Source organism: Trichomycterus rosablanca, chromosome 4 (assembly GCF_030014385.1).
Source record: "Trichomycterus rosablanca isolate fTriRos1 chromosome 4, fTriRos1.hap1, whole genome shotgun sequence".
NCBI lineage: Eukaryota > Metazoa > Chordata > Actinopteri > Siluriformes > Trichomycteridae > Trichomycterus > Trichomycterus rosablanca.
The window spans coordinates 27106207-27132164 of record NC_085991.1 but is presented as its reverse complement, the minus strand read 5'-3'; the positions used below and the strand labels follow the sequence as shown (position 1 = coordinate 27132164).

The window sequence follows — 25958 nt, the reverse complement described above, 5'->3', positions numbered from 1 at the left end:
CTTTCTTGACAAGAGAAAAAAGAGAAAAAAGCAGTTGCCAACTGTACATGTGTGTTCCTAACACACGCCCTCTACAACACATGTACAGTTGGCAACTGCTTTTTTCTCTTGTCAGAGGGTTCACACAGAGAGCATTATTACGTTCATTTTTTAGCATTTGGCAGACGCTTTTTATCCAAAGTTACTTACAGTACTGTGATGGAATATATTGTCTAAGCAATTGAAGGTTAAGGGCCTTGCTCAAGGGCAACCTGGCAGTGGTGGGGCTTGAACCTGCGACCTTTCGATTACTAGTCCAGTACCCTAACCGCTAGGCTGCAACTCCCCGTACAATGTACTGAGTCACGTACTGCTCTTCGTTATTCACCATCTTTCTGCAGGCACCTTTGACCAGCCAGCAGAGGCCGCAATTGCAGCAGTAATGAGGAATCCCATTAACCATCTCTTCCAATAGACATAGCCAGTTGTGTCTGTGTATGTGCTCAATAGTACAGCTGAGATTTAAACTCTGATCTTAGTGGTGGTGGGCTAGCGCATTAGACCGCTGTAAAACAAGAGCACCCATGTATAGTATTTTTATCTATTTACCAATGATAACTGTATCATCAAACTTTTTTGAACTGATGATCAAAAAAATCAAGTTCCATCCACAACCACTGCACGTCCCCTCCAACATGTGCACCGAGACGGACACTTATGGGGTTCATTTGAGGATCCGTATCGTGTACAGAGTCATGTACCGATCTCCAGTATTCCCTGTTTCATTGTGCAGGCGCCATCGATCGTTGTAATTGCAGTAGTTATAAGGAATCCCCTCCGGCAATACCTACCAGACAGACAAGCCAATCATTGACTAATAGACGCCTGGTCTGCCAGTAGCAGAGCTGAGATTTGAATTTGTGAGTGTGTTTTACTAGTTTTTGTTTGGTTTGTTTAGTAATGCTGCAATCTCAGTTCAGAAGCAGAACATATTTAAAAACTAATGGCATTTTCTGCCAGTTTCTATATTAGCCATTTTTACCTATTGACCTTGTATTTTTTGTATTGTCTGTGATGACCATTAACTGTAATTTTGACACTGAGAAAAGCACTGAAACTGTTTTTGAACTGTTTAATGTAATTCCAAAAGCCAATTCACAACCAGAACCCAACACATTCCCTAAGCATTTATTATGGAACAGCACTTAGAAGATTCACACTTTTATATTATTAACAAATCTTTTAATCCACACCAGCCATGCTGTGTCTTCTCTAGGTATTTTCTCACTCATGAAAAACTATATTAAAATTCATTGAAATAATGCAGTTTTTTATATACACTGAATTAAAACAATGTCAGAGTTCTTCACTTGAATCCCCAAAGAGCTGCAGTCTGCAGGTTTTTATAATTACCAGACCTGATGTTAAGCCTGAGTTTAAGTCTGATTTATCTTGTTCATTTAGCTGATGATGATTTTTCAAATGGTTCGATCTAGACTAACAAATTAAATTACATTAAATCAAGTTTAAATCCAGGCTAAAATGTGCTTATTGTTTATCTGTACAGTAGGATATATATGTGTAATTCCTGCCAGGTCAATACTACCCAATCTGTAACAGCACCAATATATAGTATTGTTATGCTGCTTGCCAGTAGTGTGTACAGACTGACTTTTTTATCATGTAAAACTATATTGTTTAATTATTTAACTAAAGAATATATCTATATGTATTTCATCTATGGTCTAAATCTAAATGTTTTGTCTTTACCAAGATGTTATAGGTAGTATAGTTATAATTGTAAGTATATTTTTAAATTACTTTATTGTGAATTCTTTTTTTTAATACACATATCATAAACTGAGGATTAATAATGGATACAGACAAATATATGCATTTCTCTTATTAAATATCCCAACATAATAAGCCACAATGTTCAAATCAGTATGGATTTTTCAGTATGGAGTTCTGTTTTATTACAGCAGAAATAACTACTATTTCTTCTTATTATTTTACTTCAACTTATTGTTAATTAATTTATGAGAATACTGTTTATCCTAATGGTAATTTAGAACCAAACAATGTTTACACAAAAATGTGCATTTAGTCATCTTAAATATCAGCTCCTTATCAGGGTCATAGTGGGTCAGGTGCCATATGGAAACAGCTACACTTTTGATTGCAGGCTAAGGCACACACATTTATTTGCTTTTTTTACAAACAGGCTAATCTGTCTTCTGCATGTTTGTAAAAGGTAGGAGGAAACCCAAGTACCTAAAGGAAATTCATGCAGATATGGCAGTTTGAACCCAGGTCTTTAAGACCCTTGTGCTGTGTGACATCCTCGCTACTGCTGCATCAGCTTGTCGCACATAAGCAATCTAATTGTTACAAATAATTAATAATAACTACTTTTATGATGTGGTATTTAAAACTAAAGCAGGTTGCAACTATTACAGCATGGGCAAAATATGGTTCGTAATTGTAACCCAGGTCTCTGTATGCTGTGTATTACTACCTTTAATGAAGAGGGTGGATTAGCTAAATGGTTAAAATTTATTTTCATGTGGTGGATTGCCATTTTGCTCTCCACTTTGTGTTCTAGCCATGCACCCAGTGTGGCACCTAGTCCACCACATCCCTGACCAGAATAAAAGGGTTTTCACAAAAGAATGAATAATTGCTTTGAAACCTTCAGCATATTGTCATTTGTTTGTAGGTTCATGGCAAGTGTGTGTGTCGGCATCACACGGCAGGTGATCACTGTGAGAGATGTGATCGTCTGTATAATGACCAACCATGGAGACCAGCCAGTGGGCTAACAGGAGAAGCTCACCAGTGTGCTAGTTTGTATTATTTTATTTCTTTTCTTCACCATGGCACCAACCATCCTGTTTTTCAACATACTAATGCCCTTATTTTCGAGACAGATATAGCAATGTGTTGTGTGTTGTCTGTTTGTAGAGTGCAAGTGTAATGGCCATGCTGAAAGCTGTCACTTTGACGTAAGTGCATGGCATCAGTCTGGTCAGCGACGTGGTGGTGTGTGTCACTGCCTGCACAATACAGAGGGTCAACACTGCCAGAGGTGCCAGAAAGGCTTTTACAGACACCCAGAAATACCATTGACTGCTGCCAACTCCTGCAAACGTAAGACACACCCACGCTGTACCTCTAACACACTTTCAGACATTGTTGACTTACACATGATTTATGGCACTGATTCTTGAATATGCAGGATTCTGTATGGAAAGATTCTGTAGATGGTAGATAGAATGTATTCATTTTAGGGTCACTGATCTCAGTCTAACCAATCAACCACAAATGCTTTTTGCAGTACACAGCGAGATTGGACCTACTTTATCACATTAAAATGCAATTACAGATGTGGCATGTTTAAACAATGACTTGAACAATAAAATGTTTAGATGATTTATTTAGTCTGTACTTGACACAGTCATTGCTTAACAGGTAATAAATCTCTAAACGATAAATACAAAGGATAAGGATAAGAAGTAAAGAAACTGTTTTCCTTAAGTACAGCTTTAATCTTTTGAAGTCCTCAAGGGCTTGTGGTAAAGTGTAGGAAAAACTTTCTAGGATGAAAGAGGTGGATATTTGTATTACAGTCTGTGCTCTAGTACCGCCTATGAAGCTTCACTGATGTGTAAATCTTGTGATTGGAATGCCGTGGAAGGTGTATTCACTCCAATATTTATGGCAGTATATATCGGGGCGTTACAGAATTATTCTGGAAAATAGGAAAGGAATTTGAAAAGAGTACAATCTTTCCCCAGTGTTATGCCACTAACCCACAACAAATGTGGAAAACCGAATAACTCTTGGCATCCCTAATCCTTAATTACTAATACCTTTACACCCACAAAACAAGTATACTACAGTAAAACATTACACTCCACAGTACTTATTGTTTATACTGTAATTATATGTTTTATATATATATTATTATAAATATGCTACAGTATAGTAACAAGGTTACTAGAGGCTAACTCTGACACACACAAAGAGAGAGAGGCAAATCAAACATGCAGTTGTGCATGGAAACCTTTAACAAAAATTTGTTAATTGTGTATAGTATGTAAGTATAAAAAAACATTAAGAGTACATACAGTGGATATAAGTGTACACACCCATGTTAAAATACCAATTTTTACCCAATTTCATTATGCTTCCTCTCTACTGGTGCTGAACTCCGCCCCGATTGAGGAGACCGAACTAACACGCCCCCTCCGACACGTGTGCAATAGCCGACTGCATCTTTTCACCTGCATGAGGCGAGTTCATATTCGGATCAGCTTTGTGCACAGAGATCCACACCCTGATCGCATTATTCCTCAACTGTGTAGATGCCATCAATCAGCCAGCAGATGTCATAATTGCATCAGTTTTGAGGTCCCTAAACGGCTCCCTCCAACCCAATTGTTGTTCATACAGCCGCCCAGCCAGATGGCAGAGCTGAGTTTCTTTTAGTAGGATTGCTTAACATTTACTTAGTTGCATCTTACATGTCATTGTCATTTTCAACAAAGAGCTTACAAAGTATTAAAAGTATCAGTCAGGAGAATGGTACAAAAAAATCCAATGCATTACATTTACCATGGAACACATCTAGCACAACATTGACCAAGAATTGGATGTTTCTCCAAAACTGCTAAAAAGACAAAAAAGAATAGGTAAAAATGGTCCTGAAGCTGCCAAAAAGCTTACAGCAACATTAAAAGAGCTGCAGGAATTTTTGGCAAGTACTGGTTGTGTATTACATGTCACAACAATCTCCCCTATTCTTCATATGTCTGGGCTGTGGGCAGGGTGGCGAGAAAAACATCCAAGCCCGGCTACACTTTGCAAAAACCAATATCAAGTCTGCCAAAAGCATGTGGGAGAATGTGTTATGTGCCATTATAAGATAAAGGCTGAACTATTTGGCCATAATTTCGTAAGGTATGTTTGGCGCAAAAACAACACTTCGCATCACCAAAAGAACACAATACCCACCCCAAAGCATCGTGGTGGCAGCATTATGCTTTGGGGCTGTTTTTCTTCAGCTAGAACTGGGGCTTTAGTCAAGGTGGAGGAAATTATATATTGTTATGAATATCCAGGGGCGTAGCACCAAATTCTGGGCCCTATGCACAAGCAGTGCCCATGGGCCTCCCTCACCCCAGTCTCGCTCTCCCCCCCAACCCCCGCTGTAAGCAAGAGGTTCACAAAGCTGAACAGTTAACAATGCTATCCAACAACAAGGGCTTACTACCAGTCTAGTTAACCACACATTAATCTAAAATAGCCTAATCACACAAGACTTCACATTCTGTTTTATTTGCAGAATGATTAAAAGCTATAACTGAAGAGAACAGCTTTTTATCAAGTAGCCTATTTATTACATAAAATAAAAATGCCATTTCAGATTTCCACATTAATAAAAAAAGTCTTTATTCATAAAAAAAAAAAAAGATAAACAAAACTTGACTCTAGTCATTTTTCATAAAAAAAGGTCAAAAAGAAAACATTTACCCTCTGGGACAGTTTCTGAAACTGAGTGCCATGCGTTTCACAGGTTAGCTTTGCTACTAATTTGTCAGCCTATCCTTATGAACCAATAACACTGAGCCAAGTTAGGCTATTAGCCTAATTATGCTATGGCCCAATAATAAATATAAAATTAATTTTCGAATTAGTATACTATTGCAATGGTGTGGTAGGCTATGCAAACAAAAAAGTATTTAGAGTTTACCTCAGATTACAGATAAGGCATCATGTTATTTCTGATTTTGTGTTATTCAGTTTTTAGCACTGACAATTGCGGTGGTATTGAAGCGTTTTATAACCACAGGAGTTCATTTAATGTAGGCTATTTGCTTTTACATTTGGGCTCACCTTTCTTGGGAAAGAAGTTCGTTAGCAGTTGCTTCCCCACATTTCTTTTTTTTTAAAATTTATATTTATTGGGCATCATCTTCCATAGCACGGATACAACGCGCACTGCTGCTTCAGCAGAATGAACGCTAAGTTAAATGGGCCTAGCCCGGTGAAGGTGGACTAAACCATTTCGTGCAAGGGGTGAGGGTGCCTGTCCTCAGACACTATGTGTAGGCTAGGACACACAATTCAATCCATCAATCAACCGATTTATTTACCCAAAACATTACATTTACATTAGTTAGCAACATTTATTGTGATCTTTAAATTATATTAATATTTAAAGGAAAATAAAATTCCAGACTCCTCAAGGGCCCTCCCCTGACTTGGGGCCCTGGTAACTCAGTCCCACTTTTCACCCCACTACGACGCCCCTGTGAATATCATTCAATTATGGCACAAAACCTTCAGGTCTCTGGAGGAGAGTCACCTTTTAGCATGACAAACAACCTAAAGCATACCTTCACATCAACAAAAGAATGGCTTCACAAGAAGAAGATCAAGTTTTCGAATGGCCCAGCCAGATTCCAGAACTGAATCTGAATTTTAAAATCTGTGGCATAACCTGAAGAGGACTGTGCACAGGAGGAGTGGGCAAAGATTGCCAAGTCAAGATGTGCCATGCTGATAGACTCCAACCTAAAAAGACAGAATGCTGTCATTAAATCAAAAGGTTCGTCAACAAGTATTAGTTTAAGGGTGTGTATATTTATATTTTCAGCATTTACAGACACTTTTATCCACTTTTATTTTATTTATGCATTCACATTTAAATTTTTATTTTTGACATTTAGCAGACAATTATCATTAAATACAATTTGAGCAATTGAGGGTTGGAAGCCTTGCACAGGGGTCCAACAGTGGTAATTTGACAGTGGTGGGGCTTGAACCAGCAACCGTCTGATTACTAGTCAAGTACCTTAACCACTGACCTACCACTGCCCTAACATGCAATAACATGTTATGCAATAACAAGGGAATTCACTGTTTCCTAGATCAAGCCTATGTTTAAATGAATATTCTGCTTTTCCTCAATGCAACTGTAGACAATCACTGTAAACACTAATGTACATGTACACCACTTTGTGAACAGCAGCTGGCTTAACTGCAGTAGTGAATTAAAGAGGCGTGCCATCACCTCCTAAATAAGAGGATACAATAGAAAAAAGCATATATTAACAGATCATTGTAGTTAAACAGTACTCTACACTCTCCAGTAACACAGCCCACAGGTGAATAACCACTGGTTAGAGGGAAACTGGATTATCATCATCTCCACTTCCTTTTCTGTAGTCGTTCACCTTCGTGTTCAAATATTTATTTATGAAATATGGCTGGGATCGTGTCAGAGTTCAGGAACTCTAAACGTGTGCAAATTATTAGTCACACACACAAAGCACACACCAACACACAGGGGCCGTTTGGCATCGAGCACTATTTCAGTTTGGAATGCTGATGGATCTTATAACGAGCTCAGACATGCAGAATAACGAGAACGCTGGTGGGCCTTTGGCTGTGTTTGTGTGTCTTATGGGTATAGCAGACAGATTAATCATCACATACACTGACATACTACTGTGATACCTCACTTCATACACAAGGCGTTAGAATCTGTTTTGTGTGTGTGTGTGTGTGGGGGGGGGGGGGGGGGGGTCATGTTTATGTGGATGTGGTAAGTCATCATGATTAGTATGTTAGATTTGGTCACTGGGCTTAAATTTAAGACCTTTGTACCAGCTGCTTGTGAAGTGAATTGTCATTAAGACCAGGCGTAAATAATGATACCTTGCTGTAAGCATGCATGTGATCTTCTAAACAGTTTTGTTTATTTGTTCTGAACACTATTCAGTTTACTACCAGTCTTTTCCAGACTTTTCAATTTGCTATTTAGGGGATGTGTTGTTACAATATGTAGTAAATGTTATAACACTTTTAACAAAGGTATTAATAACACAGATCAGACTACAGGACAGCATTATTAATGATGAGGCAGAGGCAGGTTCAACACCTTTTCAGGTTTAAAATAAAATAAAGTTAAATTCCTATTCTATGTGAACGGTCAATCTTCTATATAATGTTCCAGCTTTGGAGTTGGATGTGATGCATAGTGTTTTTTTTATTTAATATATGCCCAGTGCATATATCCAAGTATGTACAGTATGTACCTTTGCAAGAAGGTACTGGGGGATTTCATGGATTTAAAGAAACCTGAATGGAGCGATGTACCCTAGCTCATACCCACTCATGGCCACATATTTTTGGCCATACAGTGAATATTAATTTAAAAAAAAGGGGCACACCAGAGCTGACATTTTGAACTCGTTGGTTTGAAACTCAGCTCTACCATCCGGCAAGCTGGGCGGCTTCACGAACAATGATTGCTGGCTGGCTGATTGATGGCGTCTGCACAGAGATAAGGGATAATGCGTTGATCAGGGTGTGGCTCTCTATACACAAAGCTGGACTGCATATGAACTCGCCCTGTGTGGGGTGAAAAAATGCAGTCGGCTACTGCGCACGTGTCGGAGGGGGCGTGTGTCAGTCTCGGCTCTCCATGGTCCGAAGTGGAGGTCAACATCAGTAGAGAGAAAGCATAATGCAATCGGGTAATTGGATATGACTAGATTGGGAGGAGAATTGGGGGGGAAATGGGCAAGTACACCCCCTATTGCACTGTTCTTTAAAACATTGCATTGATTTTTTTAAATAAATCATTGTTCAATTGAAGACAGTGTTGAAAAGCACCTGCACAAGTTACTAAATGTAAATAATAGTTGTGATTTGAAATGTTTAGTTATATAATAAAACAAGTTTTTGTACAGGAACAGCCTATTTGGAAATGTCATTCTAAGGTTTTTAAGGTATTTTTTAAACAATTACAAGCCAGTTAAAATGGATCTTTCTGAAATGATAGTCTTTTTAAAAAGTAGCTAAATCATATTTCATTAAGGTTTCAGAACAGGTCATTGTAAAGTAACAGTGGTTGTGAAAGTAGTTAATGATCTTAGACTAAATGCAGAACATGTCAGTGCTTGCACTACTGTGCAATAGTAGTTTTATCAGTAGGATGATTTAGTAGAAGAGCTTAAATTTTTGTTCACATTTACAACTAATACAGCATATTTGGGCAGGAATACTGTACTGTGACTTGTTTATGGCCAGCAGGGGGGAGTGACAATGTGACAGTGAAAGGGGTGACAGTGGGTAATGCCGAAATGAAATTATATTCAAGAAGGTGGGGTTGTAAAATTTGGATTTGGTGGAATAGGTGTCTGTGCTTATTAGGGGTGCACCGATCCGATACTCTGTATCGGTATCGGTCCAATATTGGCCCAAATCAGTGGATCGGACATCGGAAGGGAAAAAAAACATGTAATCCAATCCTTACTCTTGCTTAATGTAAATAAAACTTAATGTAAATAAGGCCATTTAGAAATTAAAACACACTGATCTACTTAAACTTTTAGCATTTAAAAAAAATCATCTACTACTGCCACATCTAAAACACTGTTTAAACACAATAAAAACCACTTTATAAATCATCCTCAATGAAATTTATTCCATTAGTGTTATGAAATTAAACAAACTACACCGTTTTCCATTTAGCCACAGATGTCCTCTTCAAAATCCAGCAGGGTTTAATAATAAGCGCGCTTAGATTTTTAATAATCTAAAAACGTAACAGAAGTTTAACGGAAAATCTCGACCAAACGCTGTGTCAATTCTAATAGGTCCATCGCGTTTGATTAACATCCACATCTTCCAGTTGTAGACACTTTGGACGACACGCCGTAAAGCAAGATGTGTCACGTATTTTAAGTTTGTACGGTGCTGTTAAACAAGCCAAACATGCTGCTAAATGTTCTGTGTGTAAAAGTTAAAATAAAAACAGCAGTTTGATGTTGTAGGTTCTGTATTTATTCCTTTAGAATATTTGTTTCACAGTCTGAGCATTGTTATTTAGATAGCTAGTTTAACCATGGTGCATTGAGACATGTATTATTACTGCTTAGTTGTTTGAGAGGAGAAATGACGGTATCGGTATACTCAATACTCAATTTGTAGTATCGGTATCGGACATGAAGAATTGGTATCGAGCCAGCCCTAGTGCTTATAAAAGATTGACTGCTCTCTTGTTGTAAATAATATTAATGACATTTTTGATGCTGGGTCATTGTATGTACAGTGGTACCAAATGTAATTAAAGATTACATGTCAGTAAATGTACTACTGGGCCCAGGTGATTTTGGCACTAGTATATAGAAATTCAGACTTTTATTTTTACACTCTGAGATATTATTAAGTGAAGTAGCAAATCTAGGCAAAATAAAGTAAGGCACGTCTTTGGTTATATCCGCTGCAGTTAGATTGGCTTTAGTAAAATCAGAGCAGAACAAATCGCTTCATGTTGAAGTAAGAAAGCTGACATAAACCCACTTTGTTGGCTTGGTGCTATGTTTTGATTTCACAAAGTCGATTCCACAAACCGAAATCACTGTAATAAAGCTGCTATGTGAAGTTATCCTCCTTATTACTGTGTGTAAAGTATTTAAATACACACATTTTCTTTCTGAAATAGTAGCTAAAAATTACACGTAAAATTCTAAATGATTTGTTATTAATTATTTAGTTATTTATTTATTAGGATTTTAACGTCAAGTTTTATACACTTTGGTTACATTCATGACAGGACAGGTAGTTACTGGTTACAAAGTTAAGTTTAATGTCAAACACATTAATGGAGAATTTTGAATCTCCAATTCCCCTAACTTGCATGTCTATGGACTGTGGGAAGAAACCGGAGCTCCTTGAGGAAACCCACACATCCACGGGGAAAACATGCAAACTCCTCACAGAAAGGACCAGGACCACTCCACCCGTTAATCAAACCCAGGACCTTCTTGCTGTGAGGCACCAGTGCTACCCACTGAGCCACCTGTTATTAATGATTTATCTCAGTGACAGCAGCCAGCTTAAAATCTAAATTTAAAAAATGTGCCCTCTGTGGGCGCCTAGTGTACCAGCAGAAACTCGTACCACAGTTTGGGAACCACTGATTTAAAAGATTGCTGGGAAGTTGGTTAATTGATACTTAGGTTTTTTGCTTAGACACATTTAAGAGTGACAGCTACTGGGTCAGAAATCTCTAATCTGGGTCAGTAATCACTACTGAATTGACTTGTACACAATGTTTATATTTTCTCTTATGTTTCCACAGCTTGTGTGTGCCATTCTGTCGGTACTGACAGCTGTAACCCCACTAATGGTTCCTGCATCTGTAAGCCTGGTGTGGCCGGCCCCCTGTGTGATCAGTGTATGCAGGGATACTACGGTTTCAGTGATTATGGTTGCAGACCCTGCCAATGTGCGGGTGACTGTGATCCTTACACTGGAGACTGCATAACAGGGTCAGCAAATGTTTTCTTTGTATTTTCATAAATAGAAACCCAAAGAATAGTAAGTGGTGTTGTGTTGTCAAACAAACGTGGCAATGCATTTGTGTGTGCAGGTCAGATTTTGATGAGAACAGCTTATTCCGAGTGGAAGAACTATTTTCTGCCCTTACCTATGCAGGTATCGTTTTAATATTTACAATCATATTCAGTTCCACCTGCAGTCTGATTTGATTTAGATTGGATTTGTGCCACCTTAAAGTCATGCCTGTTTTTATGTTACCTTGACGATAGACTTTACCTGACAGTCAACTCAATAATTGCTGTCTTTTTTTTTCTGCAGAAAAATGTGTCTGTAAACAGCACTCTCTTAAATACAGCAAGGTGTTCTGCTCTATGAGCTATTCCTATGGTGAGTACCAGCACTTTTACACACCTACACACAGGGTATTGCAAACAACATTACAAATGTTATTATTAAACATACAAACTTCATTTTCAGAAAAGTTGGGGCATTTTAGGTTCCACAATCAACAGTTTAACTAATAACAGATGAAGTTATCAAGATTATGAAATGAACATCCACCATAGGCTTAGTCTTTGCAAGCAAGGATGGGTCATCGTTCATCACTTTGTACCACACTTTGTGAAAAAATCAGTTTAAAGACTAAGGTTGCAAGTAGTTGCAAATAATTTAGATCTTTCACCATCTACAGTTTATAATATCATGTAAAAATTCAGGGAGTTAGGGAAAATCTCAGTGCATAAATGCCAAGGGCGAAAACTGCTGCTGAATGTGCTGGACCCTCAAACTTTTAAGTGTATTGTTTGCAAAACCTTAATGCTATCATGACAGACATTGACACATGGGCACGGGAATACTTTGGAAAATCGTTGTCATTAAACACAGTCTACCGCTGCATTAAGAAATGCAACCTGAAACTGTATTATGGCCAGAGGTCACCTGGGATGGACATGCTCTGTGGTCAAGATGAACAAGACCATTCAGACTGTTACCAAAGAAAAGCATAGGGTGCATTCATGCTTGTGGACTGCATGGGTGATCTGTATATATATGAAGGTACCATTGATGCTGAGGCTTATGTTGGTATTTTAAAAAGACACATGCTGCTGTCAAGATGACATCTTTTTCTAGGAACTTCATGTCTATTTTAGCCAGAAAATTCCAGGACTCATTCTGCACGAGTTACATCAGCGTGGCTTAATAGACATATAGTGCTTGACTGACCAGCGTGCAGCCCAGATCTGTCTCTCAGATCTGAAAATGTATGGCACATCCTGAAAAGGAGAATCAAAGGCAACCATGGCATCAATTTCTAAATTAGTTTATGTTTAACAAACAATTTAGTTCTTCGTCCTTTGTTTATTAAAGGCTCTAGTGAATTAACAAATTAAGATTAGTAAACAAATTAAGGATAGTATTGCATATTGCATGTACAATACTTTATTTTATAGATCAATATGTATGTTTTATTTATATATATATATATATATATATATACAGTATGTGGGTGTGTGTGTGTGTGTGTGTGTATAACATAACTTTCCATGAACACAAGGTGAATGTAATTTTTTTTCTTCTTGACCTTGGCAAAGAGACCACTGTTTCATGAACACTGTAAGGGGAGCAGTCGAACTAGCCATATTTATTTGGGCACACAGAAGTCACCAAAATTTCAATAATAAACCTGTGAATAAAGCACAAATTTAGGAAAGTTTTTCCTAAGAAATATGTTTCAATTATTCATTCCAGTTGCAGGAAATGTACACCTGTGTATGTAGAAGTATATGTAAATATTTAACTTCAAAGTACAGTGTATCACAAAAGTGAGTACACCCCTCACATTTCTGCAAATATTTCATTATATCTTTTCATGGGACAACACTATAGACATGAAACTTGGATATAACTTAGAGTAGTCAGTGTACAACTTGTATAGCAGTGTAGATTTACTGTCTTCTGAAAATAACTCAACACACAGCCATTAATGTCTAAATAGCTGCAACATAAGTGAGTACACCCCACAGTGAACATGTCCAAATTGTGCCCAAATGTGTCGTTGTCCCTCCCTGGTGTCATGTGTCAAGGTCCCAGGTGTAAATGGGGAGCAGGGCTGTTAAATTTGGTGTTTTGGGTACAATTCTCTGATACTGGCCACTGGATATTCAACATGGCACCTCATGGCAAAGAACTTTCTGAGGATGTGAGAAATAGAATTGTTGCTCTCCACAAAGATGGCCTGGGTTATAAGAAGATTGCTAACACCCTGAAACTGAGCTACAGCATGGTGGCCAAGGTCATACAGCGGTTTTCCAGGACAGGTTCCACTCGGAACAGGCTTCACCAGGGTCGACCAAAGAAGTTGAGTCCACGTGTTCGGCGTCATATCCAGAGGTTGGCTTTAAAAAATAGACACATGAGTGCTGCCAGCATTGCTGCAGAGGTTGAAGACGTGGGAGGTCAGCCTGTCAGTGCTCAGACCATACGCCGCACACTGCATCAACTCGGTCTGCATGGTCGTCATCCCAGAAGGAAGGTGACGCACAAGAAAGCCAGCAAACAGTTTGCTGAAGACAAGCAGTCCAAGAACATGGATTACTGGAATGCCCTGTGGTCTGACGAGACCAAGATAAACTTGTTTGGCTCAGATGGTGTCCAGCATGTGTGGCGGCGCCCTGGTGAGAAGTACCAAGACAACTGTATCTTGCCTACAGTCAAGCATGGTGGTGGTAGCATCATGGTCTTGGGCTGCATGAGTGTTGCTGGCACTGGGGAGCTGCAGTTCATTGAGGGAAACATGAATTCCAACATGTACTGTGACATTCTGAAACAGAGCATGATCCCCTCCCTTCGAAAACTGGTGATGGTGATGGACTAAACCCAATTGAGCACCTGTGGCGCATCCTCAAGTGGAAGGTGGAGGAGTTCAAGGTGTCTAACATCCACCAGCTCCGTGATGTCATCATGGAGGAGTGGAAGAGGATTCCAGTAGCAACCTGTGCAGCTCTGGTGAATTCCATGCCCAGGAGGGTTAAGGCAGTGCTGGATAATAATGGTGGTCACACAAAATATTGACACTTTGGGCACAATTTGGACATGTTCACTGTGGGGTGTACTCACTTATGTTGCCAGCTATTTAGACATTGATGGCTGTGTGTTGAGTTATTTTCAGAAGACAGTAAATCTACACTGCTATACAAGTTGTACACTGACTACTCTAAGTTATATCCAAGTTTTATTTCTATAGTGTTGTCCCATTAAAAGATATAATAAAATATTTGCAGAAATGTGAGGGGTGTACTCACTTTTGTGATACACTGTACTTTGCTAGTGTGTTTAACTTTGATCTGAATAAGTATTCATGCTTATTTAAAGTGTTTCTTTGACTTAAAGTGACCTTTGTCTACTACATTTTATAAGAAGAAAAATTTATGTTAAATTTGCCACATTTTAAAACAGACAACTATTGAGGTGTGTTCAGCTTTTTGTGCTGGGTTCACAGGGCCAGGTGAAAAGTAAGTGTAGAAGTCAATTCTCAAATTACAGGCATTAAGAATGATGAACAGTGGGTACAGTGAGCAAACTGGCTGGTTTTGTCAGACAATTCTTATTATTTATTTATTTATTTATTTTATTTTATTTGAAAAGCGCCTTTCATGACACCCAAGGACACTGTACAATAAGAATATAGAAAATCTAAGCAAAATAAATAAAATACACATTTACTAAGCAAAAAAAAAATCTCTGTGAGAACAAAACTTACTTTTACAAAACAACCTTATGGCTAAACCATCTTATCAAGAAGTTACCAAACAAGGTTTACATATGTTTAAGGTTTAGTTAATTGATGGTTGTCCCATGGATTAACTACTTTTGTGCTTCTTTTACATTTAATTGTTTTAAAAGTACATGTAATTGTCTGGTTAATTGTAAGTTAAATAAACCACAATGTAATTTGAGTTTCAAGATTATATAATTATTGTTTGCTAAAGTACCATTTAAAATCTTAAAGAAAAGCAATTAGAAGAATTATTTGTATGTGGTTAGGCCACAGATCCTGTTACTGCAACACAATGACTAAATCTGTCATGTGCAATACTGAGAAAGTCCACAAGGGTGCAGTATTGTCTAATTATTTTGTTTATCTACTACTTTAATACTCAAGTGATAGTGTTAATAGCCTCTTTTGATAAATATTAGGTGAGAGGCCGATATTAGAAGTAACATTATACACCGATCAGCCATAACATTAAAACCACCTCCTTGTTTCTACACTCACTGTCCATTTTATCAGCTCCACTTACCATATAGAAGCACTTTGTAGTCCTACAATTACTGACTTTAGTCCATCTGTTTCTCTACATACTTTTTTAGCCTGCTTTCACCCTGTTTTTTAATGGTCAGGACCCCCACAGAGCAGGTAATATTTAGGTGTTGGATCATTCTTAGCACTGCAGTGACAATGAAATGGTGGTGTGTTAGTGTTTGTTGCGCTGGTATAAGTGGATCAGACACAGCAGCGCTGCTGGAGTTTTTAAATACCGTGTCCACCAGTGGCGATTTCTCTAAGCCTGCAAGGGAAGCTCAGCTTCCCCTAAAATGTCCAAAATTAAATGGTCAAATATGTACAGTTGTGTTAACATTTCATTGACTACAAATGCGTTAGAACACGTTCATCTCGAAGACGAGTTCGTTCAGAATCAGCTACTTATCACAAATCGACTCGATTTTCTTAACTTAACTCATACATTCCCGTAGCGTCAATGCATTTGCCCGCAGAAGCTGAGCGTCTCTTCACTTCTATGGGACTGCGTTGAGGTTTTTTTTTTAATGCTCCGAAACTCGCCGGTCATTGGATAAATGCCTCGATTTTGTCCCGCCCCCGGACGCTGAGCGTCTCTGGGGGTGAATGGAGCTGTGGGCGGGTCTGGACGCTGAGCTTCTGCAAGATGATTGGAGGATCAGTGGAAAGGCTGAATCCTGTTTTGATTGACAGCTCGTTTGAGCGCTACGCTTGAGAAGCTTTATTGGCATGACAAATAGGGACATTTGTATTGCCAAAGCAATACACTTCATTAGTCACTTAATCACTGGGAGCTTCAGTCCCATCGCGGATTTTGCGAGTGAAGTCGAAAGACAAACTGCAACTCATTTCAGGCCATTTTCTTGTAAAAGGAACAGAGGGCAGAATTTATGTATAAATAAATTGACAAATTTTATGATGTAAGCCGACAATGAGCTTCCCCTCTTTGAAAGACCAGCAGCCGCTACTGGTGTCCACTTACTGTCCACTCTATTAGACACTCCTACCTAGTTGGTCCACCTTGTCGATCGCTCATCTATTGCTGCTGTTTGAGTTGGTCATCTTCTAGACCTTCATCAGTGGTCACAGGACGCTCCCCAGGGGGCGCTGCTGGCTGGATATTTTTTGGTTGGTGGACTATTCTCAGTCCAGAAGTGACTGTGATCCACCACCTAAATAATACCTATTCTGTAGTGGTCCTGGGAGAGTCTAAATTATTTAATTAATTTAGATATTACAAATTTGGTTGGTGGCTAATAGCTCAGATGTCTGACCTTGATATCAGTAACATTTAATGCGGACTTTGGGACTATTCTACCTTTTTGCACATTTCAGAGAGTTTTATATGCATCCTTTGGTGCAGGAACTTGCCTAAAATTCTGTTAAAATAAATGTGAGCTGAATAAAATATGAGCAGTTAAAAAGTGATAATAATAATGAAATATAATACACCACATGCTCTTACACGTCCACATACTTATTTTAAGGATAATTTAAAACAGTCAATCCATTTACTGCATGTTGTTTGAAGTACAAAGGAAACCAGCGTACCTGGATCAAACCCACAACACAGACTTCTCACACAGAGTGACCAAAGGTGAAGTAAAAACCATACTCCATGTGACCAAAAGTATGTGAACACCTGATCGTAAAATTGTTGTTTTGAACTTGACATTTATAATGGCCTCCATTATGTTTGCATTCCACAACATTAATGTGTATCAGTGTATGTGGGTGGTATGGTGGTGCAGCTAAAGTGCCTTTAGCATCAGGGTTCTGAGGAACCAGTTTTGGCATGTTCTTCCTTGTCTGTGTGGGTTACCCTTATGTGCCCTGGTTTCGTATTACTTCTTAAAAATGTGCAGAAGACAGTTCAGTAAACCTTAGTTACCTCTAAAGGTGTAAGTAAGAGAGCAAGTTCATGAGTGAGTTTGTGTCCTGTTCAGGATATATTCCCACCTTGTGCACAGTGTTTCCAGGTGGCTGCTGATCCACTGCAACCCTGATTAAGATTTAGTAGCCATTAATGATAGGTGACGTAAAAACTAAGGTCTATGTGCAGTTGCATTCAGAATATTTAACCCCCTGAGTGAAAAAAGATGTATAATACTACAGTTTTCTACAGAGCTAAAACTTGTTTTTAATTAACTCTATTGGTTAAATGATGCAGCAAATAAACAAAGAAAATAAATGATGTAGTATTTTAGAGTAGCAAGATATTTTATAAACACTGTCATGTCACAATTAATTAAACCTACTGCTAGTCTGTATGACCTAAAGTTGGGCTGCAACATGATTAAACTATTGAGAACTCGAAAACAACCCTTAATGTTATATAAAGACCACCACAGATTTGTTTAGGTGTGTTAAACCATGGTGAAGTAACTAAGGACTAAGTTCACAAAAGCGAGGAGATCATTTTATTGCATCTAAAGGGCAACGGATGGAAAAAGATTTCCAAGACTTTGTACAGTCCTAGAGACACCATTGGGAGTATTGTCCCGAAGTTCCAAACCTATAGTGCAGCAGTAAACCCATTAGGCCAGGGGAAAATGTCCAAACTTTAATCCAAAGGCCTCAGCAATCTCTTCAGGACAACGAAAACCCAGTTTTATTGCAAAAGTACTTACAGGATGACCTGATGAAGACTGTAACAAATGTGTCAGTGGCAACCATAAAAAGATCACTTAGCAAGGACTCATGTCCAAACTAACATACATGCCACTCATACATGCAAGGAGCACAGGAAGGGTCAACTGAAACATGGCAGAAGGTATTTGGACAATTCTGGGACAGTTCTATGGAGTGACGTTTTAAAACTGGAACTGTTTGGACATATGCATCAAGGGTCTGGTGCAAGAAAAGCTAGAAAAACTAGAAAAATACCATCACCATGGTCAGGCATGAAGGTGGGCCCGTGATATTGTGGGGTCTTTTTCTGCTGCAGGAACTGGCAGTCTTGACTGTTTGACTGGCATTATGAATTTATACAAATGCCAAGGCATTTTGAGAAAGAATGTTCTGCCTGTTTTGGTCAAATTGAACCTTGGTCATAACTGGAATTCCCAGCAAGACAATTATATCAAGTACATTTCCAAGTCAACCAAAATTTGTTTAAGGAATAAGTTCTGGAACATCTGAAAGGGCTTTCTTACACTAAATTTAAATAACATAAAAAAGTCCTTGGTTGGGTTTAATGAAAACAGTTGAAGCATGAAAGCCATCAAACCTCAATGAGCTGGAAACTTTTACACAGAGAGGAATGGGTAAAATTTCCACAAGGGAGGTGTCAGAAATTTAAATATAGTGGACATTTGTCAAGAGAACTCAAATTTATGTCAATTTATTATAGAAAATGTATGTATTAATCAAATTCTTTCTCTGTTTACTGAGACTTCTTGTTCAGTTCTTAATAAAAGTTTACAATACCCTAAAGCGAGGAGGGTTGAATATTACCAAATACAACCATACTTTATCTATATAATTATACAATTATAATACTTAAACAATACATCTACTGTTCCACAGCTAACCTTGCTACATATAATGAATAGTTTCTTGATTTTATACCAGTGGATTTTTGTATTTTTGTAGCACTGAAAGTCAGAGTGTTGGCAGCTCATGATAAGGGTTCTCATGCTGAGGTGGATGTAAAAGTCCTAAAGGTGTTGTGGAGCAGATCCACCCTCAGACTCAAGCAAGGGGCTTTAACTTTATATCCAGAGTCCTGGACATCCCGAGGTTGTACCTGCCCTGTACTGTACCCAGGTAGGTGTTTTCTCTGACGTGTTTATAATCAGATAATTATGTCCTCAATAAGTTTAATAGTCTAGTACATGGATTTGTTTTGTTCTGCTAAATTACATTGTTGTACTGTGTCTCTACCTCTGTTCCTATAGGGAAAGAGTATCTTGTTATTGGCCATCAGGATGGAAAAAAACAGCGACTTTTGGTCAATTTGAAGAGCCTTGTCAAGCCATGGAGACCAAACCTCAGTCGTCGAGTACTACAGCTACTTGAAACCAAATGCACTTGAGAGAGACAGAGTGAGAAAGACAATGATCCTTTTGTGTAAATAAAGAGTTATCTTTACTGGTAAAGTACCAGTTTGCATCTTTTACACATACAGATCCTTTAACCCACACAGCAATCTAGAGAGTTGCACCCTTTCACACATTAATGACCCAGCATATATAGTGATGTATGAGGGTGTCGAATAAATCCCACATTTAATGAACTTTTTAGTGCCCTGTCAGAGAAGGTCCTGCCAGGAATGTGTATATAACATTATTTATCAGATACAGAGCAGATACATGTCCAGAAAGCTTTGTTATACTAATTATACCAATTATTGACCTGGTAAATTGCATTGTCAGCTTACTTTGCATTTGGACTTAGGGTTCCATTTACATACAACCCTACCAGGAAAGTGATGGATGATATGCAGGTGAAAATCTGCATGTGTAAAAATGCTTGAAACAGCTCATGCACCTCTAAAAAGTGGTAATCCATCAGTTTGAGTTGTTGTCGATTTAAGCACTTTCAGTGTTGGGCAGTAATGGAATGCACATAATAAAAGTATCAATTTAAAAGAATACATTATTTTTATACTGTAAAAGGAATATATATTTTGAGACTGGATTAAGCTGGGTCAGGCACTTTACAGACAACTGACTTTGCCTGAGAGAGGGAAGGCTAGGTTAATAGTCATATGTCTTTGCAACTGCAGCAGAGACTCCTATAGTCTGATGAGGCACTGTCACAAAGCAACATTGGTGGAGGAATATAGAGCATGGTAAAGCCATCTGTAATTTTACTTAACTTGACCATGTTGGAGATTGAGTGTTACCATCAAACTGATTATTATTTAATGATGTATTGGTGTATTAAGTAATCTGACTTAGCATGTGAGTACACTTCACATAATTTTCATGAAGACTCTGACTGCTTCTGAACTGCTGCTCAATATTCATAAACAGGTTTATATACTATAAGTCCATGCCTATAGTAAAACATAAGCTAGCTCAGGCGTGAAGTGATGTCTTTTTTTCTGTGTTGGTACATTGGTCAGCTTTGTATTTATGACAGTATACTAAAGGGCATTTTCAACTTGCCTTTAAAGCTCAGTATTTCCTATGTTAAGTGCTTCAGTTTATGCTTTAAAAAAGTCTCCTGGTCAAGGTTGCAGTAGGTCTCATTGTACTGGGTGCAATGCAATAACAAACCCTGGTCAGTAAGACCCCCGGACAGCACAAATCCAGTAATGTTTCTATGTAGAGCTGAACCCTGGAACCCTAGCGCAGGTTACTGCTGCCCCACCCCATTACCCATCTGTATTTGTAATCCTATTATTTGTGTTAGTTTTGGGCTGTGAAATGTTATAGCACAATGTATTATAGAGCTGCTCCATTCCACTCACATTTCACCATTAACAAAATTCAGTTTGTACTGGATTTAATATTACAACTATTTACAGAACCACCCCTGCCTGTAACACTAGTGAAAAGTACAACCTCTGTTTTTTTAGATGTCTTTTTGATATGTACAGTATATATAAACAAACATCATGCTCTGAATGTTACTCAGTTTATATAATTTATAACAGGATACTAAATGCATGTAAGTAGATGTATTTACTCTCAGCTATCATTGTATATACACAGTATGCCCAACAAGTGTAAAAAGAATGAGACAGTGTTGAGGCTAGTTGGAATGCAAGTATGTCTCTTGTACAGAATGTATATTCATTGTATGTACATATTAATGTAATGTATTAAATATGCCTAAAATTAAAACATGTACATAGCATGCTGTTTGTAAATAAAATGCCATTATGACATTCAATATAAAAAAATAAAATAAAATATATATATATATATATATATATATATATATATATTTATATATATATATATATATATATATATATATATATATATATATATATATATATATATATATATATATATGCACACACACACCTCTTTGAATTTGCTTTTAATTTCTACCCAAAAATACCAACTTCTTGTCAGAATTACTCCATACAGATAAACTGGAGTTGGACAGTGTTTGTTTGTATCTGTGTTCATATATGATTACATTAAAAATAATGTTAACAGCCGAAATTAAAACAGTAAGTTATGAAAAGAAATTGCTGTCTTTGAGTGTTTTTAAATTTTATAACCCTTGGGGTCAGAAATTAGTTATGGGCAGTGTTGTAGCAGATCAGGTACAGTACTACTGGTGTGCACAGCTACCACTCCCCACTATTGGTGTGCACAGATACCACTCCCCAGGATTGTTCCCAACCTCTGGTTAGACTGTGTATAGCTTAGTGTAGTATTGGCTGGATACAGGTACAGACTTGCTAGTAAAAAGAAAAGTGGTGGTTTACTTCTAAAACTAAAGCAATTCATTTTTTACCCACGGGAGACATATTTCATTAGTCTCACTGACCACGAACTCAAGCACGTTTAATGTTATTCAGTTCCGTCTGAAAAAAACCTTCAAAATAGGGCTCACAGCAAAGATAACCGGTGTCTAAAGCAACGACCGCTGTTATAGGACGTGTTTGTGTCTTTAAGAGAGACGCTCTGTTCACAGTATCGATGCAAGTGATTCAGGAGTCAATTCATTTTAAGCGCAGCGTAAGTTTCTTTTCTCAGTCATCTCTCCGTGTTTACTGTTATAATGAATGTTGCGGTTGTAAATAAACACCAACTACTAAAGAACATTTTGTGTGACTCGCTTACCTTAAAAAGCTCAGGCTTAATTAAACTGAGTATTACCACAGAGTCAGAGTCGTTCTGCCTGTGGAGCTAAACGTTTTCAGTCCGAGCAGATGATCCCGAACTAACCAACTTAGTAATTGATGAACTTTTGTCTATGCTCTGTGAAGTAACGTTTTCTGCTCTCATCTACATCAAAAAGCAAGAACCGCTTATGATTTACCAAAGTGAACCACGAATTTATATAATGTGCTGATAGAATCGGCTCAGATGGGGTCGGCATTATCTTTTTAAAATAATATTTTCAATCAGCAAAATTATATAATGTGCACAACATTAATTATGGGCGCAAGTTCACGGTTGGCACACGAAGGGGGGCGCATGTCCAAAAAGGTTGAAAACCCCTGCCTTAACCACTAGGCTACAATTGCCCAACTGCACCATATCTCTCTACCAGTAAAGCTAGAAGTAACCCTTTCTTTTCCTCACTTGTCTTTTTAATTATTTGGGCATAGCTAATAGTTATTTTTGATCCAGTTACTTTTTAGGTACTACTGCCACCCAGCTGGTCATAGAAGGTAGTGATGACCACAGTGGTTATACATGAGGTGGACCTGCTTTGGAATTCAACATACAATTGAATGAAATGACTGACATACATGTAAAGATGCAGATTAAAAAAAAAATTTTTGTGGTCTCTAAAATATTCAGCAGAGCTACATATACCGCCATGGGCCTAAAGGCTGCAGCGCAAAATACACTGATACCTTATAACTCAATGTCCCGTAAACTCAAAATCTTTGAAACTCAACGGTCTTCGTTGAGAAATTTGTACCCTAAAACTTAACATTTCCCTTAAACTCAACGTGTTCAGTTATTTATTTTTTCATTTATTTAATTAATTTCAAATTAACAATGAACAGTTGCTTTGTTCAGCGCTCCGCTTGAGCGGTGCAGTAATACGTCATAAAAATGTGAATATGAGACGAATCTGCATTTGTGTGGAATAACCATCAAATGTACTCTGAAACCATCCACGTGTCTGTGTTTATCTGTATTTTCCTCACTGTTTCACTTTTAAGCTTGTGTTACAGCTCAGGATTCTGAAAAATTGTAGGAATCAGCTGTTTTTTATTGTATTTCAGTGTTTTAATATTATATGTGTCAAAAACAACCCCATTATTTACATAAGCCTAAAATATATGCAGTTCCACAGGACCATGGAATGCATTAACAGGTTTACTACACATCCTTACAGTAAAAAATACCTTGAAATCAACGCCTTTTAAACTCAACGCCAGTCCCAGACCCAAATGACGTTGAGTTTCAAGGTACCACTGTAATTTCAAGACTACCATAAAGAAATGTGTTTTAAAGGTGTGAAGAGTGTATATTCTCTTGACTTTACCTGTATCTAGGCTACAATACACAGTAGCAGCACTCATGTTTAGAATGTTGTCTCTGTGTTGTATATGGCAACCCGTTGTGGGTGGGAGCGCCGCTGAGCAGCTTCAGCTCTCTCGCGTTCTTTCAGCGCCTAACATCTGTCACACCTGGATTTGCGGCAATGTGTTGGATTTTTAACGGAATGCTGATGGAAATGTTAACAGTATAAAGTCAGTAACATGTCTGAAGTGCGAAAATTTACCAAAAGGTTGAGTAAACCCGGGACAGCGGCGGGGCTTCGGCAAAGTGTGTCGGAGGCTGTCAGGACGTCTATTGCTGTGGTTAGTAACCTCTAGCTCACATTTAGATTTTTTAAAACCTAAAATCGTCCAGTCTGTACTGGTAAATTCATTGTATATAGTGTGCATATTACAAACTACTATTTTCTCAATGTTTGTTTTATGTATTTATTCGAGCCGACATGCACGGCAGTTTCAGCCACAATTTCCCGTTTGGCACCCGGCAGTGAGACTGAGCTGATGCTGCGGATGTAACGTTACAGTGAAAGAGCAGCTGCGTGGCTTTATGCATTCGTTGCACTGCATTTGTGTTGAACTAAGCATCGCGGCATTGTTTTATAAAGATTTGCGAATATGTACGCATTAGTGATCCGAATTCTCTCCTAATGGTTCTATTGGACTAGCCTGACTTTGTTTCCAGAGCACAAGAGCGCATGGACCGTTCGTACTGGCTTCTTTGTGTAAAGAAAAATGGCCCGTGTGCTTATTCAGTCTCCTTATGCTGCTCCATTTGTCTCTTCGATTCATTACATTTACAGCATTTAGCAGACGCCTTTATCCAAAGCGACTTACAATACAATACAGTCTGAGCAACTGAGATTAAGGGCCTTGCACAGGGGCCCAACAGCAGCAACCTAGCAGTGGTGGGGATTGAACCAGCGACCCTCTGATCACTGGTCCAGTACCTTAACCACTAGGCTACAGCTGGCCCTTCACAATTATTTATATAGTCACAGAGGGGTTGGTCTTTTGTAAGACTTGGAGAGACATTTGCTTGATTAGTGATTGTAGGATGTGTCCATATTCTGAAAAATATGAAAGAAAGGGGTGCCAAATTCCAACAGCACGATAAATCACATTTTATATCATTTAATGTTAGTTTATCATGCTCTTTGTTGGATTTTTAAAAACGAAACCATCCTCACGACAGATCTGATGCACCATTATTTACAAACTCTGGTGTCCTGAGGGCATGAAGACTCTTCCCCCATCTAATCTAGCTTCCTCATTTCTACATTAAACATAAAATCCAGTTATTTTATAATAAGCAGCACTGTTTTACAGCAGTTTTAACATAGCTCTAACATTCTAGCTACACACAGCTATGCACCATGAATGGTTAAATATGCTAAAGGGTTGAATTTCTGTCATTGGATGTTGTTAGACCTTGGTTGGCCATTCTACAGAAAAGTATCTGTGGAAAATGGCAGCAGTCATAAATCCTAAGCCTGATGAGATGTGGATTTCCAGGGAATGTAAAACCTTTAACAATACATCTTCCAAAACAGTACAGTTGTAGTACAGTTGTAGGGCAGTAGGGCAGTTGTAGCCTAACGATTAAGGTACTGGACTAGTTAGGCAAAAGGCCGCTGGTTCAAATACCTTGCCACTGTTGGGCCCTTGAGCAAGGCCCTTAACCCTCAATTGCTTAGACAATATACTGTCACAGTACTGTAAGTCGCTTTGGATAAAAGCATCTGCTAAATGCCTGGAATGTAAAAATGTAAAATGAATGTAATATTGGGAATGCTGGCGTACAAGTCCTAAATGCTTTGTGGAGGAATTTCAGTTCTTTCAGTTTTCCAAAGACTTCCCCAAAGAATTAAAAAAGTTCAAGATTGTTTTGCAGTCTGTACTCCAAACACTTTATAAAGCTTTAACAAGATTCAATTCTAGAAAAAATTGGAGCAAATGTAAAGGATAGCATAGTCAACCAGCTCCATCACAGCCTGACAGCTAGCTTGTTTCCTAGCCCACTCCTTAATAAATGAAGTATTGGAGATTCCTAACATGGAGCCAGACATAAAACATTCAAGTTTTTAAGCTTAAGTTTGTTTACGTTATGTCAGGCTTAGCTTAGCACAGGTGTTCTGAGGTTCCACTGGGAACAATCCCCAGAACATATAA

At 38.2% G+C, this 25958-nt stretch overlaps 2 protein-coding genes across 2 annotated transcripts in view; both read left to right on the top strand.

Moving 5' to 3' along the window:
* The window catches only part of ntn4 (netrin 4), a 28432-nt gene extending 8736 nt beyond the window's left edge, over positions 1-19696 (top strand). Inside the window, exons 4-10 of the mRNA XM_062994092.1 lie at positions 2699-2825; positions 2944-3129; positions 11138-11327; positions 11429-11493; positions 11656-11724; positions 19232-19405; positions 19537-19696. Coding sequence (XP_062850162.1) covers positions 2699-2825; positions 2944-3129; positions 11138-11327; positions 11429-11493; positions 11656-11724; positions 19232-19405; positions 19537-19673 — 948 coding nt within the window. The 3' untranslated portion in view covers positions 19674-19696. The remainder of the gene's footprint in view (positions 1-2698; positions 2826-2943; positions 3130-11137; positions 11328-11428; positions 11494-11655; positions 11725-19231; positions 19406-19536) is intronic.
* Positions 19697-23966: 4270 nt separating this feature from the next.
* Positions 23967-25958, top strand: part of dock11 (dedicator of cytokinesis 11) — a 120138-nt gene continuing 118146 nt past the window's right edge. The window contains exon 1 of the mRNA XM_062994093.1: positions 23967-24092. Within this exon, the coding sequence (XP_062850163.1) occupies positions 23991-24092 (102 nt within the window). The 5' untranslated portion in view covers positions 23967-23990. The remainder of the gene's footprint in view (positions 24093-25958) is intronic.